We start from the raw sequence: 20,260 nt of genomic DNA, 5'->3' as shown, positions 1-20,260 counted from the left end.
CCCTCCGTCTAATGGGAGGGTTTAGTGACATTTCTGAACAGTCAAAGGGACTCTGTCGGTGATACAATATCCACAGTCAACGTCTATCTTCAGGAGTTCTGGGAACCGGGGTGATGCAAAACTTTTTTTGATGCGTGATGATCCTCCATCGACACTTATCGGTTTGCGCCGTAGACTTATGCTTTGTTTTTGGTACCGTTTTTGGTATTTCACTTGAAGTAATTTATGATCTTTGTTTTCTTTTTCTGAGCAGTTATTGCTTGTAGCATGCGGTCCGCTTCACAAGTTTCGAAAAATTTTAATTTATTAATTAACTCTGTTTGTAGGTGCCTTCCTGGCGCCACAGTCGCCATGGTAACCTAATGGAGAAAAATGATGGGCCCCGTTTGCCTATGAACGATGTAAACTTCGTTCTGTGTGTTAACGCACTTGTATTTTAATTGTTTGTGTATCACATTCTCTAAGACAGAAGTTGGAGGCGGCTCAGAATTTCCTAGGGTGAGAAATTACCTAAAAGCTATACTGAGTCTGGCCCGTGTACCAACCATGGTCGTTATAACGCTGCGCTGTTTCGATCTGTGTCTGGTTCACCTCACTGGTTCGCAAGCTAGCGTGATGTGTCTGCGATACGGGAGCAGGTCCACGAACGCATTTTTGATACTACGTTCGCCGGCCGCGGTGGCCGAGCGGTTCTAGGCCCTTCAGTCTGGAGCCGCGCGACTGCTACGGTCGCAGGTTCGAATCCTGACTCGGGCATGGATGTGTGTGATGTCCTTAGGTTAGTGAGGTTTAAGTAGTCCTAAGTTCTAGGGGACTGATGACCTCAGATGTTAAGTCCCATAGTGCTCAGAGCCATTTGAACCATTTGATACTACGTTCTGATATTGATGCTGCTGCATTTATTACACTCCAAGGTCTACTGCAGTTCCAGTGAGAGTTCCGCCTTTTACTTTACGTAGGGAAAGAAGAATAATTGAAGTGTGTGCCAAGTTCAATTCAGTATCGTAATTACATCGAAATTAATACACAGTGGACATTAAACGCTACAGCAAAAAAGGCGAGTGTGTTAAAGAAAATATTGTACTTGAAAGACAGTGATGAGTTTTGCTAGATATTTCGTATTTGTGTACATCACACATTTCAAAAGAAAAACTGTTGTTCATTGTATTAATTGCCATGGGTTCACGATACAATACAGAATGATAATATGGTATTCATACAAGAGGAGTAATTTGCATTCATCGTTCTGATATCCTGCCTCCTCTAACTTAAGACCGGAAATTCGTATGAGGTCCAATTCGCCATTAATTACTTAGCGTTTAAAGGAATTGTGGAATCACGTTTCGGCAATTTCATCCCAATGTTGCACTGAGAGTGCACCTACGCAACAATGCAGCTTCGCTCCCCCGTCTATCCTCAACGCTACCTTTTACCTGAATTCATAAGTCTGGAGGGCTAAAGCTTTTCTCTCGTATCCTTTAGGGTTCATACGTACACAGCCCTAAAGATTTCTCTGCTGTTCTTTTCAATAGGACATATCACAGCCATCAGGTGGATTAATGATCATGGTGTGACAGCTAAAGTGGCTCCACGTGTATGAATACAACCCATTTATAAAAAAGAAGCGCGATGCACCTGCACTTAATCTTTGCTCCCTCACCTTCTGTTAGATGATTGCTTTGGAAACTCGGATGTTCAACTACGCTTTTTCTCAGGATGTTACTCTTAGACTGAATTACCACGGCAGACGAATATAGTAGTAACAATAGTTTGAACTTTACACAACTTTGATAATTCACAGTTTCTTTAGTTTTCCGTTTAGATACTTATTACACCCTAAGGTCAAGTGTAATTCCAGTGAGTGTAGCTACACACTCCTGTTTACATACATGAAGGAGGGAAACTGATGTGTGTACCAGGTACTATACATCTACTGTCCACGACATTTCTATGACTGTCCATGTATTTATTTATTACAATGATGTCGTATTGTCAGCTAACATCGTTGAAATATCATCACAAACTTCTTCATTTTATCTACAAATTTTTTCCAGTTATTTAACGTACCAACAGATGCTACTTAAACTGCCTTAGTTCTTTACTGTCTGACCAGAAACTGTGATCATGAATACAATGAGGGGTCAAACCATTATGACCTCCTGCTTTATAGCGCATTGGTCCAAGTATTGAACGCAGTGCAGCTGCGATTCTGTATAGGATAGATCCAACAAGTGTATGGTAGGATTTCAAAGGTTCAGGGCACTCCTTTGCCTTTGTGGCGGAAACTGTCCCTAAAGGCGGAAGAATCAGCAGTGATCAATGGCATGAGAATGCAGGAACAATGCACTAAAGACACATAATGTTTATCCACAGGACAAAGTATAATTCACGTATGCTACAGTTGGACGTTTATTCATTTCATCAAATGAGTTCTGATACGGTTTCACAATGTCATCAAATGTCGCTTCGAAGATCCTCCAAACAAATATTGTTCGCCGGCCGCGGTGGTCCCGCGGTTCTAGGCGCGCAGTCCGGAACCATGCGACTGCTACGGTCGCAGGTTCGAATCCTGCCTCGGGCATGGATGTGTGTGATGTCCTTAGGTTAGTTAGGTTTAAGTAGTTCTAAGTTCTAGGGGACTAATGACCACAGCAGTTGAGTCCCATAGTGCTTAGAGCCATTTGAACCATTTTTTGAAATATCGTTCGTGTCAATTAACTTGACCTAATTTCTTCTCTGTGCTTGCAATACAGTTATACCTAGTGATTTTTTCCATCGTGTACAAACTCTAGGGACTGATCGATGAGAGGATACGGAATAAAAAAGGTTTAACCAACTTATGTCCGGAAATGCATAGTTTCCTTGCTAGAGACCATTTATTTAGTCATACATTATTTCAGAGATTGCTGTCTCATACACGCTGTACCATGCAGCCACATTACGGTATGTGTTGAAAATGATTTCCATGTGCCCTAACGCATGCGTGTTCTGTCTCACACGTTCATGTCGGCCAGACTGCATGCAAACAGTGAACAGTGTCAAAGACAGCATGAGTACGCTGTTCGTGTGTCTCCAACATCTGGAATGGACTCTGCATACATGATAGTTTTGAGATGACCACATAACCGAAACGGCACGGTTTGAGATCCGATGAACGAGCAGGTTGTGCAACTGGACCCCCTCGTCCGATACACCGACCAGGGAAAACACGATTGAGATGCGTCCGGTCGTTAACGGTGAAGTGGGCTGGGGCACCATCGTGTAGAAGCCACATACTCCTTCGAATCATCAAAAATGGTTCAAATGGCTCTGATCACTATGGGACTTAACTTCTGAGGTCATCAGTCCCCTAGAACGTAGAACTACTTAAACCTAACTAACCTAAGGACATCACACACATCCATGCCCGAGGCAGAATTCGAACCTGCGACCGCAGCAGTCGTGCGGTTCCAGACTGTAGCGCTTAGAACCGCTCGGCCACCACGGCCGCCCTCGAACCATCAATGGCACTTCTTCCAGCAGAGGAGATAAAGCCACAAGCAACAAATTTCGATAGTTTCAGCCTGTTAGATGACGTGGTAGGAGGACTGGTCCTAAAAGACGGTAGTCAACTATCCCGGCCCACACATTCCGGGCGCACCGATGCTGATGATTTGTTGTCAGCAACGATGGGGGTTCTGCATATTATCCCACACATGACTGTTATGAAATTTGAAAATACTGTGCAGAAGAATCAGTTCCAATTCTGATCACCACGTCCGATCCTAGCACTGTGAATTTAAGAAAGACAAATACAAACCTTTCCATATGTAATGGACTAGGAATGGACGTGTATGGAAAAAGCCCTTTTTATTACTAACTGCCGCTTACACAATTCGTTCAGTATGAGCACCAGAGACGTCGAAGAGATTCAGAATACTTGAAACGACCTTACCAACAGTTGCTCGCAGCAGTTCCAGAAGAATTTGAGCAAAGTGCTCCTTTATATTGGCCTCCAGATGAGGTAGAGATCGAACGTATTCCTGATAAACGCAGTCTTTTAGATATTCCAAGACTCAAAAGGCACATGGATTCAGGTCTGGAAATAATATGTTCCTGAAAGGATGCAGTAATCATATCTTCCACTGATGGGTAACATAAAGTGTTGATCCATCTTGCATGAAAACATTGGTTTTCACACAACTGCGCTCTTCGAGAGCAGGAATCACATGCTGTACAAGAAGGTTTCGATAACATGCAGACGTGACGGTCCCTCTGGTTGTGTTCTCATCAAAGAAGAGAGTAAAGGCACTTGTGACTCTACACCCACACGGTCACAGTGCAAGTTCAGCGGCTAAACACTCGGTTTAATGCAACATCCGATTCGGCAGTGGAAGACGTGCCTCGCCACTCCGTAGAATCCGGTCTCATGTCTTCATCTTCGATCCGTGCCAGTAACCGAAGAGCAAATCAGAACGTTGCTGCCGATCATGAGGGTTCAGTTTCTGGAGCATCTGGATGATGTACGGGTACCAGTGTAACATGGACCGCAAAACTTCCCGTAATGTTGACGATTGGATGGATAATTTTCGTGAGACTACACGAGCGCTAGCACAACCCAGGACACGTGCTGCGTGCTGTGTGGTCAGTTACAGTAACAGCCATCTCGTCAACAGTTCCACCGGGTTAGGACGCCTTCCTCTTCCAGGTGTCACACCAACCTCACTCGTGTTTTAGAATTTCATCATCGTTTCTTGAAACCATTTAATGACATCGGGTCTCTCTCCAGACCTCTCTGTTGGGGATATTTTCTCAGTACAGCACTATAATTGCTGCCGTTTACATAAAGCACTACGCGATCTGTTTTATCGATAGCTATACTGTTGTCGCACTTCATGGCTCGTGGAATGATAGTTTGAGTGTCCTACCACCATAAAACAGCGCACAGCGCCGAATTGCACCTGGTGGCTTTAATTCGAACTACTTTTTTCCAGTGCATATAGTATTCGCATTAACTCATAGCTTCGCTACCATGCGATAATGGTTCAAATGGCTCTAAGCACTATGGGACTTAACATCTGAGGTCATCAGTCCCCTAGACTGCTAACTAACCTAAGGACATCACACACATGCATGCCCGAGGCAGGATTCGAACCTGCGACTGCAGCAGTAGCGCGGTTCCGGGCTGAAGCGCCTAGAACCGCTCGACCACAGCGCATGCGCTAATGACACCTGTGAATAACTGCATTTAAGAGAGGCAGGACGCCAAACGGGCCGTCTTGGAGCAGGAGAAAAACCATAGGACATTTTAATTTCACCTTGTATACCTTTACGAATAAATTCATAAAACTTTGTCAGCATGACCAGGAAGGATTCAAGATTCACAATCATAGGAGTGGAAGTTCAAAAAATAACAAAATTATTTTGTTTTACATGTGACAGTTCATCATTTTTTCACTTATTATTGGCTGCGTTTGTAGCTGTAGGCACACGTTTCATCGTAAGTAAGAGAGATTCTTCGATGAATTTTTCACAGCATACAAACCATACTTACAGGTGTATGAAACTCTAGAAATTATTTAATTTATTAAAAAATGAAGGTGCTGTTACATTTTAAACTTCATGTTAAGGAAAAACTCAAATTATATAGTTAATTATCTCAATTTTTACCACAGTTTACAATAGATTTGGAAAATTCTAGAGTTTCATACACCTGTAAGTACGGTTTGTATGCTGTGAAAAATTCATCGAAGAATCTCCGTTACATATGAAGAAAAGTGTACCTATAGCAACAAATGCAGCCAATGGTAAGTGAAAAAAGGTCAAATTTCAAATGTAAAAAAAGCTATTTTCTTATATCTTTGAACTTCCACTGCTTTGAGTGGAAATCCTGAATCCTTTCTGGCCATTTCGACAAAGTTTTATGAATTTATTCGTAAAATTATAGACAGTGGAAATTAAAATGTCCTCTGGTACCTCTCCTGCTCCAAGTCGTCGCGTTTGACGTCCTACACCCCTTAATTATAACTCCTCGGTACATGCGTTCAAGCAAAAGGGAACTCGTGTTAGAGATGCACTGAATGTCCAGAGAAGCGAACTGTGTTGCGTGACGAAAAGTATACTCATATTTGTAAAAGACATTCCGGAGCGACGATAGGTCGTAGCCATGTGGTGTAGCCTGGAATATTGCGGGACAATACAGAGAAATGTAACGTAGTGACACGATAGCTTGAGATCGATGTTTTCAGGCAATAGTCTGTCTCGGTAGTAGTGATTACAACTACGTTTTATGTCCTTTTGTCAGATTGTACTTGACCTGTAGACAGCTAGGACGCCGTAGCGAAAGCATTTGCGTGACATTAAGCATAGCCAGTTCACTGGAAGGTTAGAGGCCATCCACGGTCACCACAGACAGTTCTGTGTCGAGAGCTGCGACATTTTATGGCTGTGAAAAAGATTGCAGGAGAGGAGAAACAACAACAGGTGAAGTAAGGTTAGAGTTTAACACACCGTCGGCGAGGTGGTCACAAGAAACGACGCAAACGACGCACAAGCTCGGATCAGAGAAACGGTCAGGATTTTTCTTAATCGATTTAGGGAGACCACAAGAAATGTAAATCAGGATCGTCGGAGAGGCTGTTTGAAATGTCATTTTCCCTGATACGAATCCAGTACCTTCACATTGCCCCTCTTATCTTGGTGAAGTAACTATCACTAAAGTCGGGAAATGTAGTACACCTTAGAGTTTGTATTGCCCTAAACTCACATCCACACAGCACAGCAGCTGACCTGGCCAAATAGGTCGCGTAAGCCTCTGATCTCCACCTTCTGCGAGACAGCGTATCATCTGCTTCGAAACGTTGCTCTGTATTCCCGGCGGCACACCAGATGCATACTCCTTCACAAAGGCCTCGCTCGGCTAGGAACGATCGACAGTGCCTTGTTCACTTGAAACTGCGATTTAAGTTCTAGAGTGGTTCTCCTCTGTTCATCTGGCTTACGTGGGACACATCCAACCCAGGTGACATGAAGAAGAAGAATATGGAAACGTCAAAAGCACGACACATTACCATGCCTAATACGGTGTAGAAAAACTGTTGGCGTTCAAAACAATTTCCTACTCGTCTTGGAATGGAAGAATAAAAGTCCTGTATAGTTTTTATACAATATTTCTGAAAAATATCGCAAGGTTAAGTCAGGATAACGGACGTGAATGGTAATCACGCACCTCTTCTCCAGAGAAGACCAAAAGGTTAAATAATTTTGAGATCTGGTGATATTGTGGCCAAGGGAGATGCAACTATTCATCATCGTGCTCACAAAAGCAGTTCTGGACAACGAGAGCTCTGAACAGAAGCCCTGGCGAAACACGGCAGCACCATTGTTGAACAAACATTGTATTGTGGGACCTGAGTTTGAAAATTGTATTGTGGGGTGGACGTGATCAGCCAGAATGGTCACATAATCCTGGGCAGAAATGCGGCATCGTAGATATGAACTCTGCCAGAAAGTGGAAAGAGTGTGCAACAAGATTCATCCGACCAAATAGTCGAGGTTTTATGACTTCGGCACCACATTTTCCTGTTACAGGCATTTGCTTCACTTATGATAGGTTTTAGAATTCCACCTCGTTCTGAGATTCCCTGCTTATGGAATACCCTTCTTGTTGTTTTGGTGCTATCAAGGTTTGATTGTGCGGCATTGAGATCTGTAGTGACTTTAGCGCTGTCGTCCTCTTATTTTTCGTCACAGTCCACTTCACTCAGCACACACTTTCAACCACGCTGTAACATATCGGATGATGTCTTTCCGCTTTTCATGCATGCGGAATAAATCTTCAATATTTTGCCTCTTGGCTTCATTGTTAACGAATGCACCTACCGCGCGAGCACCAACAATTTGCCCACGTTCGAAGTCACTTAGTTCCGCTACATTGCACTCACAACTACACATTCCACTGTTCTATTTCCGACTGACGCTTGAAACGTACTGCTGAAGACACTGCATATGTGCCGTTAGTGGTCAAATACCATAACGTAACCTGCCAGCTTCGCTAGCATCTAAAGTTACGTTCAAGCATGCCTTTTTCACGGTGCTTGCCCATTTGTGTCCAATCTCTGCACATGCTGGTGTCAAGTCTTTTATCTGGAGCAATATATACTGGTATCGATTTATGGTACAACAGAGGTTATCTCTACCATAGACTTTTTTTGAGAGAGTCCCTTAGAATGCAACACACAATGGATAGAAGGATAAGGAGGAAGATTATTGTTTAATATCCGGTAGGCAACGAGGTCGCTAAAAAGGAGCACAATCTTGGTTAGGAAGGAGAATGGAATAACGAATCACTGGGATCTCTTCTAAAGGTACCAAACTGGTATTCGCATTAAATAATAAATCAGGATGGCCGGATGGGCAAATTTGTTACTTTTTACATCAAAGGTGAAAACATGTGCCCAGCCTCTGGTGATAATGGCATGCAGTTCCGCACAACAATAAGCTAGTGAGATGCCTATGTGCTTGTAATGTAACTTCCCACCGACAGGCTGAGAGTTCATCATTTGTTCTTCAAGCCTGGTACACTCCATTCTCACACTGCGTATTTATTCAGTTTCTAACGATCCGTCTACATGAGAACACGAGCCTAGTTATGCTTCAGCAGGCATACTATTTTCTTTTTGGTGATGAATCTGCTGCTTATTATTGAACATGTGGACGCTGTTGTGTTGCCGGTACCAGGAGGTGCTGGCAGACAAGGAAGTGATTCTGTCTGCGGGAGCCATCAACTCCCCGCAGTTGCTGATGCTGTCCGGCGTGGGACCCCGCGACCATTTGGAGAGCCTGGGAATCCCCGTCGTGCAGCACCTGCCAGCCGTGGGGCAGAACCTGCAGGACCACCCCGCCATGGGCGGAATCACCTTCACCGTGAACGAGTCCGTCACCATCATCGACAAGAGGGACGCCCTCAATCCGGCCAACTGGCTCGACTACCTGCTACGTGGCAAAGGGCCTCTCACACTGCCAGGTACAGAACGAGCACACTCAGGGTTATTCGTAAGTGTTTCCGGTGTTTCAGGGGATGACTATGCAAGAACTACGAGACATACAAAAATATGTGATTCTTCCATTTCTCCAGGCGCATTTTATGACGAAATAAATCTCGCGTGAACAGCCTGGTATGAGTGAGCATAGGACTCAATATTTCGGCAATCGACCACGTTGCCATCATCAGCGCACCTGATGATGGCAACGTGGTCGATTGCCGAAATATTAAGTCCTATGCACACTCATACCAGGCTGTTCACCCGAGATTTATTTCGTCATACAGAGAATATATTAAATTTGAGCAGAAATGGCATGGACGCTGGAGGAATACTTAATAGGTACCAGTTGTAAGGAAACAGCTTTACCTTTGCGTTTCGAATACACGCATTATTAGAATATCCATAAAAGGTTACAGAATTCAAAAGTAGCACGGTGAGAGTATCTAAAAAGCAAGCAAGAAAATGCAATAAAGAGTTAATGAAAAACACATACCAAGCGAGGAAGAAAAAGGGTTCATGTGAATATGACACACACCACTAGCGCCACCCAGCAGGCAATTTATTATCTTGGTATGTGTCTTTCATGCACTGTTTATTATGTCTTCTTGTTTATTTTTTAGCTAATATGACTGTGTTACTCTTAACTTTTGTAACTTTTTACAGATTGTCTAATGAAGAACGTATTCGAAATGCATCAATAAAGCAGTTGTCATACATCTAATGACCATTAAATTTTTATCCAGCATCCATATCACCACCGTTCAACATTTTAAATTTCATAAATTGGACATAGACCTGTTGAATGACTACACGCCACAGCTTGAATACAGAAACGTCTCACCAAGTTTTTAGCTCACTTTACCAAGGGCGTTTCTTCCTGTTTGCACGGTAGTGTACAGTAAAATCAATGACAAAAAGCCAATAAAATATTTCTAATTACTTTTTCTTAGGACATAGCTTACTTCATATTTTTTTGCGCACTAAGTCCATCTCTGAACTTATTCTATCACACACAGTATTGACCAATGTCACTTGTATGAACCAGAAAATTAGCAAAACAATATGAAAAATGCTTTCATTGGAGCGTAGTCATGAAAAGCACCTCTCTATTGAAAGGAATTATGTGTCCATTGGCTTTTATTTCATTTATCTTTCCTCCTTAAAACAAAAAATACAGCTTTTTTTCAATGAATTGTCTGTTCTACGTCTCGCAGAGATGACCAACAGCAGTCTCCTATTTTACTGGTATTCCTGTGGCCATTTTCATGTCTTGATGAAACCTCTCATCTTGTTATTTATTCTCATCTATTCGACATGCAGTCTTGGGGTTCATTAAACAGCCTAACTCTAACCTTTCCAGCATTTGGAGGCGACACAAATGAGTACTGAGTAACAGCATATTTGAATTGTACACAAGCCTCCCTCTCAATTAGTGCCGTCTTTTTTTATTTAAAGTAGCAATCGTTCACCATCCCCCATACGGCCAAAGATGTTTCGTGTACGCCTCAGGATTGTCACTGGGGAGCCCTTACACACCCTCCGTACAGTTCGATCTTTCCCCATGCGATTTTCATATTTCTGAAGACAACCGCGGCTGTCGATTTGCTTCGGACCGAGAAGCGCACGCCGGAGTACAATCACGGTTCCGTATGCAACCGTAAACATTTTTCCATGTGGTCACTGACCGCCTTGTCTCACTATTTCGTAAATAATAAGCTGTTTACTTACTTTTCAGCGCTCCGTATCTCAGTTGGTAAAAGCCGAACACTTATAGGATCATTTCGTCGTCCCTCTGTCTGTCCGTTTGTCTGACTGTTCAAAACCCTTTTTCTCACGAACAGGTAAACGTATCAAGTTGAAATTTGCGTCATATATTGAGGTCTGCGAAGCCTTGGCAACTGAAAAGAGTGAAACTTGTAAGTCAATGCAATACGGCCATTTATATCACATATTTCGACACTCGCAAAACTCATGCATCAAAACCTACAGGATACTTTGTAGTCATCTAGACTCATGAAATTTGCCAAGGGGTAAGGTTCCGCAGTACAGCCAAAGGAAAAAAAAAATCCGAAAATCGTTGATTCGTAATTAAATCACTTGAAAAAATAATGTTTTGTCAAGCGTGATCTGATTATCTGTCTGTCCGTCCGTCTGTTAAGAACTTATTCCCAGGTACAGATGGGCATATCAAGTTGAAATCTGTGTCACATACTAAGGTCTACGGTCTGTTGGTGGTATAATAAATTTTATCTTCTAAGTGAATGCAACATTTGTGTCACATATTTTGATACTTGCAAACTATCAAAATTAAAAGAGTACTTCCTATAGATCTTGAATCATGAAATTTCTCAAGAAGCAAGTTTTCCTTGTACAAGTAAAAAAAAAAACCAGAAATTATTAATTTGTTATTACATCACACGAAAAAAAGGTTTTTTCGTCATTTTGTCATTTGTTACCTGACTGTCTATGACAATCTGCTAAGCCCCTTTTTCTCAGGAACGGGTAGACCGTATCAAGTTGAATATTTTTTTGTCACATATTAAGGTCTATAGTCACTTGAAGGTGTAATAAACGTTAGCTAGTGAAACCAAAAGGTACGATTATTTCCGTCACATATTTTGATACTAGCAAACTCCCCCATCGAAACCTACAGGATACTTTTCGTAACTTAGAATCGTGAAATTTGCCAGAAATCAAGGTTTCACGATGCAACAAAAGGCAAAAACCGAAATATTTGTAAATTAGAATTATATCAAACAAGCAAAATATCTTTTGCCATTTTTTTATCTGAATTCAAACTTGAAATTAAATCATTCTTGAACTACTTACTTATATAGATAACTTTGTACGGAACGCTCAGTATCTTAGTCGCAAACGGTAAATTTTTTTCCCATCTGTAACGTTTTCATTTGACTACTCCTTACACCGAAGAGCCAAAGAAACTGGTACACCTGCCTAATATCCGGCCGATATCCGGCTCTCAGCAGTGCCGGAACACGGCGTGGCGTGGACTCGACTAACGTCTGAAGTAGTGCTGGAGGCAACTGACACCATGAATCCTGCAGTGCTGTCTACAAATCCGTAAGAGTATAAGAGGGCGGAGATCTCTTCTGAACAGCACGCTCCAAGGCGTCCCAGATACACTCAATAATGTTCATGACCGGGGAGTTTGGTAGAGTGCTGTGCAGCCATCAAGGGTACACGAGTGGTCCTTCGGCTTCGAAAGCCCATATCGATGGTTGTTTCGTTGAATGGTTCGCACCGTGACACTTGTTAATGGCACAGCGTCGAAATCTGCAGCAGTTTGCGGAAGGGTTGCACTTCTGTCACATTGAACGATTCTCTTCAGTTGTCGTTGGTTCCGTTCTTGCAGGATCTTTTTCCGGCCGCAGCAATGTTGGATATTTGATGTTTTACCGGATTCCTGATATTCACGGTTCAGTCGTGAAATGGTCGTAACGGAAAATCCCCAATTCATCGCTACCTCGGAGACGCTGCGTCCTGTCTCTCGTGCGCCGACTATAATGCCACGTTCAAACTCACTTAAAAGTTGATAACTTGCCATTGTAGCAGCAGTAACCGATCTAACAACTTCACCAGATACTTGTTGCCTTATATAGGCGCTATCAGCAGCAGCGCCGTATTCTACCTGTCAATATATCTCTGTATTTGAATAGGGATGCCTGTACTAGTTTCTTTGGCACTTCAGTGTGAGAGCGAAAACTAACGTGGGTGGAATTATAGGATAACAGAAGCGAGAAGAGACCAGCAAATATGAGATAACTGAGAATGTATGGCTACGAGCGGCCAGTGGTTTCGGTATGAAATATTGGTCTAGCTAGTATAGATAATCGTAAGGCGGTTGGAAGAATGTTCCTCTCGTGGTCATTTTCAGATTTTGCCCTAACTTTGGAAGGAAATAGAGCAACAAACAGAGCTCTGCAATAAATTTCAGCAAGTAACGACAAATAATCTGTTAAAAGTGCACACGAACAGGTTACACACATGGAAAAGGCTGGTTGACACGGAATATTCTAGCTGGATACATCATAGGCAAACAGAGATTCCGGACTGAAATGTTGTATTTTAAGGAGTAGATAGGACCAGATATAGAATTACATCGTGGTTTAGCAATGATGAAAATCAGTCTGATTTTTAAAAGTATCATCCATAAGAAAAAAACGTGGAAAGAAGTGGGATACTGAAGTGCTGGGGAGTCACGTCGGTTTGAGGTTCTCTAAGGCCGCAGACACTGCGATAATGGATACCACAACAGTTATTTTAATTGAAGAGAAATGGAAATTTCAGAAACAGAGCATTCACAGAAGCTGGACAGAGAAATCTGTGTACAATGAAAGAAAATGCGAATAAATCTTGGATAATCGAATAAATTCTTCAGATAATCGATAAACGATGAACAAAATTAATACAGAAATATTATTCAGTTAGGAATGAAATAAAGAGGAAGTGCAGGAAAGCCACGGAGAATTGGCTCCAAGAAAAATGGGAAGCAGTTAGAAATGAAATGGTCGTCCTGAAGAAAATTTAAAGACTGAAATTAAAAGGAAAGGCGTCAATATCATGAGAGCAAGAGGAATTCCACCAATTTTTAACGCTGTGGATAGAGCGGATATATGGAGTTGGTACATTGAGAGACTCTACAATAGGGAAGAAATGAACGATGACGTAACAGTAGGAGAAATTTTAGTCAGCATACATGACATAGGGGATCCAGTATTCGGCTAAGCGCTTAACAGAACTTTGAATGACTTGTCATCAAACAGTTCGAAATGATCGATAACATTCCTTTGGAATTTCTAAAAGTATCGGGAAGTTGGCAAAGAAATAGCTATTCATCCAAACAGCTGACAAAAAGAAAGTTCATAAGAATGGAAAAGAAAATTGAGGGTATGTTATATGAGGTTCAGTTTACGATCAGGAAAGGGAAAAGCATCAGAAAGGGCAGTTCTGACGTTGCGCTTGATAATGGAAAAAAGTTTTGAAAAACGGGCAATGTAAAAAACTGATAATGTAAAATTGTCTAATATGTTAGAAATTCCCAGAAAAATTAGTGAAGGGAGAGTTGTATGATATACAATATGCATCGGGTGGTTATATTAAACTTCCCATATTTAACACGCTATACTCGTGGTCTTGCGGTAGCGTTCTCACTTCCCGCGCCCGGGTTCCTGGGTTCTATTCCCGGCGGGGTCAGGGATTTTCTCTGCCTCGTGATGACTCGGTGTTGTGTGGTGTCCTTAGATTAGTTAGGTTTAAGTAGTTCTAAGTTCTAGGGGACTGATGACCATAGATGTTAAGTCCCATAGTGCTCAGTGCCATTAACACGTTATAACACAGAAACTAATTACCTTACCAAACTTGGTAGCATTAATATCCAAAGTATGGGGTGCATGATTTGCATGAGTTACAGCGCCACACTCCAGTTCCAACTATAGCCACCAGTTGCTGTGATCAGTCATCATGATTAATAGTCTTACACAGCCGACCAGTCGCAGTCACTTGTAGGCGTGTCAACATAAGCTTGGTCAAAAGGAACAGGGCACTATTGGTGAAACTCTATTATCAAAATAACATTAATGGTGCAGCTGCATGTCGAGAGTATCGCCGAGCCGAGGGGACGCGCACTAGCAGCGACAGCAGCAGCAGTTGTCTGATAAACAGTCAATTGATTCAGTCTTCTTTTTCACGTGCTTCTGAAAAGATGCCCGTATGGAGGACAAAGTGATATACATCCTTGGGGTTATGAAGCAGCTGAATGGGTTGAAAATAAATAAATCGCCAGGTCCTGATGGAATTCCAGTTCGGTTTTACAGAGAGTACTCTACTGCATTGGCTCCTTACTTAGCTTGCATTTATCCCGAATCCCTTGCTCAACGTAAATTTCAGAGCGACTGGAAAAAAAACACAGCTGACGCCTGTATATAAGAAGGGTAGAAGGGCGGATCCTTAAAATTACAGACCAATATACTTAACATCGGTTTGTTGCAGGATTCTCGAACATATTCTCAGTTCGAATATAATGAATTTCCTTGAGACAGAGAAGTTGCTGTCCATGCAGCAGCACGGCTTTAGAAAGCATAGCTCCTGCGAAACGGAACTCGCCCTTTTTTCACATGATATCTTGCAAACCATGGATGAAAGGTATTAGACGGATGCCATATTCGTTGAATTCCGGAAAGCGTTTGACTCGGTGCCCCACTGCAGATTCCTAACTAAGATACGAGCATGTGGGATTGGTTCCCAAGTATGTGAGTGGCTCGAAGACCCAGTACGTTGTCCTCGATCGTGAGTGTTCATCGGAGGTGAGGGTATTATATGGAGTGCCCCAGGGAAGTGTGGCAGGTCCGCTGTTGTTTTCTATCTACATAAATGATCTTTTCGATAGGGTGGATACCAATATGCGGCTGTTGATGATTTGGTGTACGAGAAGGTGTCGTCGTTGAGTGACTGTAGGAGGATACAAGATGACTTGGACAGGATTTTTGATTGGTGTAAAGAATGGCAGCTAACTCCAAATATAGATAAATGTAAATTAATGCAGATGAATAGGAAAAAGAATCCGTAATGTTTGAATACTCCATTAGTTGTGTAGCGCTTGACACAGTTACGTCGATTAAATATTTGGGCGTAACATTGCAGAGCGATATAAAGTGGGACAACGCGGATAGTCGTCTTCGGTTCATTGGTAGAATTTTGGGAAGGTGTGGTTCATCTGTAAAAGAGACCGCTTATAAAACACTAATACGACCTATTCTTGAGCACTGCTCGAGTGTTTGGGATCCCTATCAGGTCGGATTGAGGGAGGACATAGAAGCAATTCAGAGGCGGGCTTCTAGATTTATTACTGGTAGGTTTGATCATCACGAGAGTGTTACGGAAATGCTTCAGGAACTCGGGTGGGAGTCTCTAGAGGAAAGGAGGCGTTCTTTTCGTGAATCGCTACTGAGGAAATTTACTGAACCAGCATTTTAGGCTGACGGCAGAACAATTTTACATCCACCAACTTGTATTTCGCGGAAAGTCCACGAAGATGTGATAAGAGAGATTAGGGCTCATACAGAGGCATACAGGCAGGCATTTTTCATTCGTTCTGTTTGGGAGTGGAACAGGGAGAGAAGATGCTAGTTGTGGTACGAGGTACCCTCCGCCACACACCGTATGGTGGATTGCGGAGTATGTATGTAAATGTAGATGTAGATGTGAACGACGCGTCTGTATTTTACTGTGTAGTCTAGTGGTTAGAAAATTAATCTTGTGAACATTCTTGTGTAGGGCGGTTTGCTAGTGTAAATTTTCCCGTCGCCTGAAACTCCGTCACGCCACAAAGTTTTAATTTTGTGCCAGTAGACGGGATACGGTTTAGATCGGTGCATTCTAGTCTGAATATTTATTTCGTGCAGTAACTTTTCGATAAACAGAGTTTCTAATAACAACCATCTGTAAATACATCAAATTCAGTAGAGAAATGTATTTCTGTTTAATAACTTGTGGTTTCAGAGTATAGTGAGAAATCTCCACAGCAATTCTTCTTTGGTATATTCTGTATACATCTCAATCTCAGTAGCGCCATTTGAGACCTTATATCTATTGCATACATAGTACGATATGGTTAGGGACTGTGCCTGTTGTGAGCAGACACAAGGAGAGTTGTCTGCTGTCTGTAAACAGCTTGAAGCTGCGTTGGCTACCGTCGACAAGCTTCTAGCTAATGCTCACAGTTGAGGTGACATCGGGGGGCCAAAAAGGTTACTTGCGACACCTTTGGTGCCATTGGAATCCTCTGGCGACCCACACGTCGCTGCGGCTTCTGATACGCAACGTCTGACCGGTCCGTCCTCACTCCAGAGTGGGTGGCAGACAGTGGTGGTTTTGTCTGTCACTGGGTGGAAGGCGAAAGAGTGAGCAGGCCGTGCGGCTGGCTTATTAGCAACAGGTACGAGGTGTTACCCAGTGTTGTTGGTAACTCTGAGCCAGCGCGGGATGCCCCTCCTGTTGGGCCAGCGGCAATTTTCCTGCCCAGTCCGGACAAGTACAGATTTTGGGTATGCTAGTCATTGGGAGCTCCAATGTTGGGTGGGTAATGGAGCCCCTCTGGCAGATATCAGGCAAGGCGGGAAAGAATTCCAGTGCGCATTCGGTATGTTTGCCGGGAGGTCTCATCCGTGATGTGGAGGAGGCCCTGCGGCGGTGTCGACCGCAGTGGGTACAACCGGCTGCATGTAGTGGCACATGTCGGCACGAATGACGCCTGCCGCTTGGGGTTTGAGGCCATCCTCGGCTCCTTTCACCGCCACGCTGATTTGGTGAAGGCAACTAACAACGCACGCGGGGTGCAGGCTAAGTTGTCTATTTGTAGCATCGAACCATCGTACCCAGGGTTGATCGCGGTCCTCTAGCTTTGAGCAGAGTGGAAGGTCTAAACCAGAAGCTCAGACGATTCTGCGACAGTATCGGATGTGAATTTCGCAACCCCCTTAGTAGGTCAAGTGTGCACTACACGCAGGAAGCGGCTACTAGGGTAGCGGAGTACGTGTGGCGTGTACATGAGGGTTTCTTTGGTTAGAGAAACCCTCACTTGGGATCAAAGATGATTTGCTGTGAAATCAGCCACGGCGACCTCAGAGAATCGTGGTCCTCGCAGATCAGAGATAGAAAAGATTAACATGATTTTAGTAAGCTGCAGGAGCATCCAAAGAAAGGTCCCAGGTTTAATATCGCTTACTGAATGTTATAATGCACAGATAGTCCTGGGAACAGAAAGCTGGTTCAAACCAGACGTCAATGACAACGAAATCCTACGTTCAGATTGGAATGTTTAGCGTAAGGATAGGTTAGTCACCAATGGTGGCGGCATGTTTATTGCAGTGCAAAATTCGATAAATCTAGCGAGGTTATCACGGATTCTGAATGTGAATTAATCTGAGTGAAACTGAGTATCAAATAACGCTCAAAAATTGTGGTAGGATGCTTTTATAGACCACCTTGTATCAGAATCTGTAGTTGTAGAGAGCTTCAAACAGAACTCGCAGAATATCATTAGTAATTTTCCTGATCGTGCTGTTGTAATAGGGGTTGGCTTCAACCTGCCAGGTATAGATTGGCAGTGTTATGCCACCAAAACTGGTGCCAGAGACAAGGCATCGTCTTGCATTTTTCTGGATGTCTTGTCCGAAAATTATCTTGAGCAGATAGGTAGAGAACCAACTCGAGAGGGTAACGTCTTACACTCCTGGCAACAAGCAGCCCTGAACTTATCGAATCAGTTAACAAAGAGGAAAGTGTCAGTGAACATAAATCTGTGACAGCATCTATGGCGACGTGTTCTGCAGGGAATGTTAAGAAAGGTAGAAAGCTATATTTGCTCAGAAAGGGTGACAGGATAAAAAGCGCAGAATATCTTAACAGTCAGTATCAAATATTCCGTGTTGAGGATGGAGATGTGGAGAACAAAAGGAAAAAATTCAAAGGTGTCGTTGAATATGCCCTAGACAAGGATGTTCCGAATAAGGTTTTAAGGGATAGGAAAGAACTACCATGGTTTAATAGTCGTCTTAGAAAAGCTCTACGTAAACAAAGAGCACTTCATCTCCGATTCATGGGAAGTAATATCGAAGCTGTCGAACAGAAGTTGGACGAAGCGAAAATGAGCGTAAGGAGAGCAATGAGAGAAGCGTTCAATGATTTTGAAAGTAAGGCGTTGTCAACCAACCTGCCTAAAAACGCTAAGAGATTTTGGTCGTATGTAAAATCAGCAAGTGGCTGAAAATCATCATCTATTCGTTCTCTCAGCGACCAAACCGCCACCGAAACGGAAGAACAGAGAGAATGCCGAAATACTGAATTCGTTCTTCGGAAGTTGTTTCACTGTAACACTGTTCCTCCTTTCAATCGTCGGACAAACGTCGAAATGGCAGATATTGAGACAAGCGATCGAGGAACTGAAAAGCAAAATGGTTCAAATGGCTCTGAGCACTATGGGACTCAACTGCTGTGGTCATTAGTCCCCTAGAACTTAGAACTACTTAAACCTAACTAACCTATGGACATCACACACATCCATGCCCGAGGCAGGATTCGAACCTGCGACCGCAGCAGTCGCACGGTTCCGGACTGCGCGCCTAGAACCGCGAGACCACCGCGGCCGGCAACTGAAAAGCAGCTACAATCGCTTAGTAGTGGAAAGGCATCAGGACCAGATGAGATACCTGTAATATTCTATAAAGAATATGCGAAAGAACTTGCTCTCCTTCTAGCAGTAATTTGTCGTAGATCGCTTGAGCAAGGAAAGGTACCTAACGACTGGAAAAAAGAGCAGGTCATTCCCGTTTTTAAGAACGGCTGTAAGACAAATCCACACAATTGTAGACCTATAACGTGGACGTCAATCTGTCGTATAATTATAGAACGTGATTCATGTTCAAGAAGTATGACGTTTCTGGAAAATGAACATCTGCTCTACAAAAATCTACAAGGAATACGCAGACAGATATCCTGCGGAACTCGACTCGTTCTGTTCCTCCATGAGATCTACAGCGGAGTGGACTACGGCGCTCAGGTTGATGCCGTGTTCCTTGGTTTCAGTAAGACATTTGACACCGTTCCGAATTGCCGTTTAATGAAAAAAATACGTGCTTACGGAGTATCGGAGCACACTTGTGATTGAATTCAGGATTTCCTTGCAGACAGAACTCAACACGCCGCTCTTAACGAAACAAAATCTACAGATGTAAAGATAATATCCGGAGTACCACAGGGAGGTGTGATAGGACCGTTGCTATTTACAATATATACAAGTGATCTAGTGGAAAGATTCGGATGCTCTTTAAGGCTATTCGCAATTGATGCAGCCGTATATGCCAATGTAGCAGCACCAGAAGATAGTAAGAATTTACAGAAGGACGTGCAGAGAACTGATGAAGGGTCAGGTTCTGCCAGTTGACCCTGAACGTTGATAAATGTAAAATGACAAACGTTGGGAGACAGCGTCTGCCGTAAAATATCTAGGCGTGACTATCCACAGTGAGTTCAAGTGGAATGACCACACAAAACAGATAGTGGAAGAAGCAGATACCAGACTCAGAAGCCGGCCGGTGTGGTCGTGCGGTTCAGTCTGGAACCGCGTGACCGCTACGGTCGCAGGTTCGAATCCTGCCTTGGGAATGGATGTGTGTGATGTCCTTAGGTTAGTTAGGTTTAAGTAGTTCTAAGTTCTAGGG

At 43.1% G+C, this 20,260-nt stretch overlaps 1 protein-coding gene across 1 annotated transcript in view; it reads left to right on the top strand.

The window, feature by feature from the left end:
• The window catches only part of LOC126344954 (glucose dehydrogenase [FAD, quinone]-like), a 125,049-nt gene that overhangs the window by 46,212 nt on the left and 58,577 nt on the right, over positions 1 to 20,260 (top strand). The window contains exon 3 of the mRNA XM_050002067.1: positions 8,719 to 9,004. Coding sequence (XP_049858024.1) covers positions 8,719 to 9,004 — 286 coding nt within the window. The remainder of the gene's footprint in view (positions 1 to 8,718; positions 9,005 to 20,260) is intronic.

This window comes from Schistocerca gregaria, chromosome 1, assembly GCF_023897955.1.
Source record: "Schistocerca gregaria isolate iqSchGreg1 chromosome 1, iqSchGreg1.2, whole genome shotgun sequence".
NCBI lineage: Eukaryota > Metazoa > Arthropoda > Insecta > Orthoptera > Acrididae > Schistocerca > Schistocerca gregaria.
Note: the sequence above shows the minus strand (reverse complement) of the source record. Positions and strands in the feature narration are given on the sequence as shown.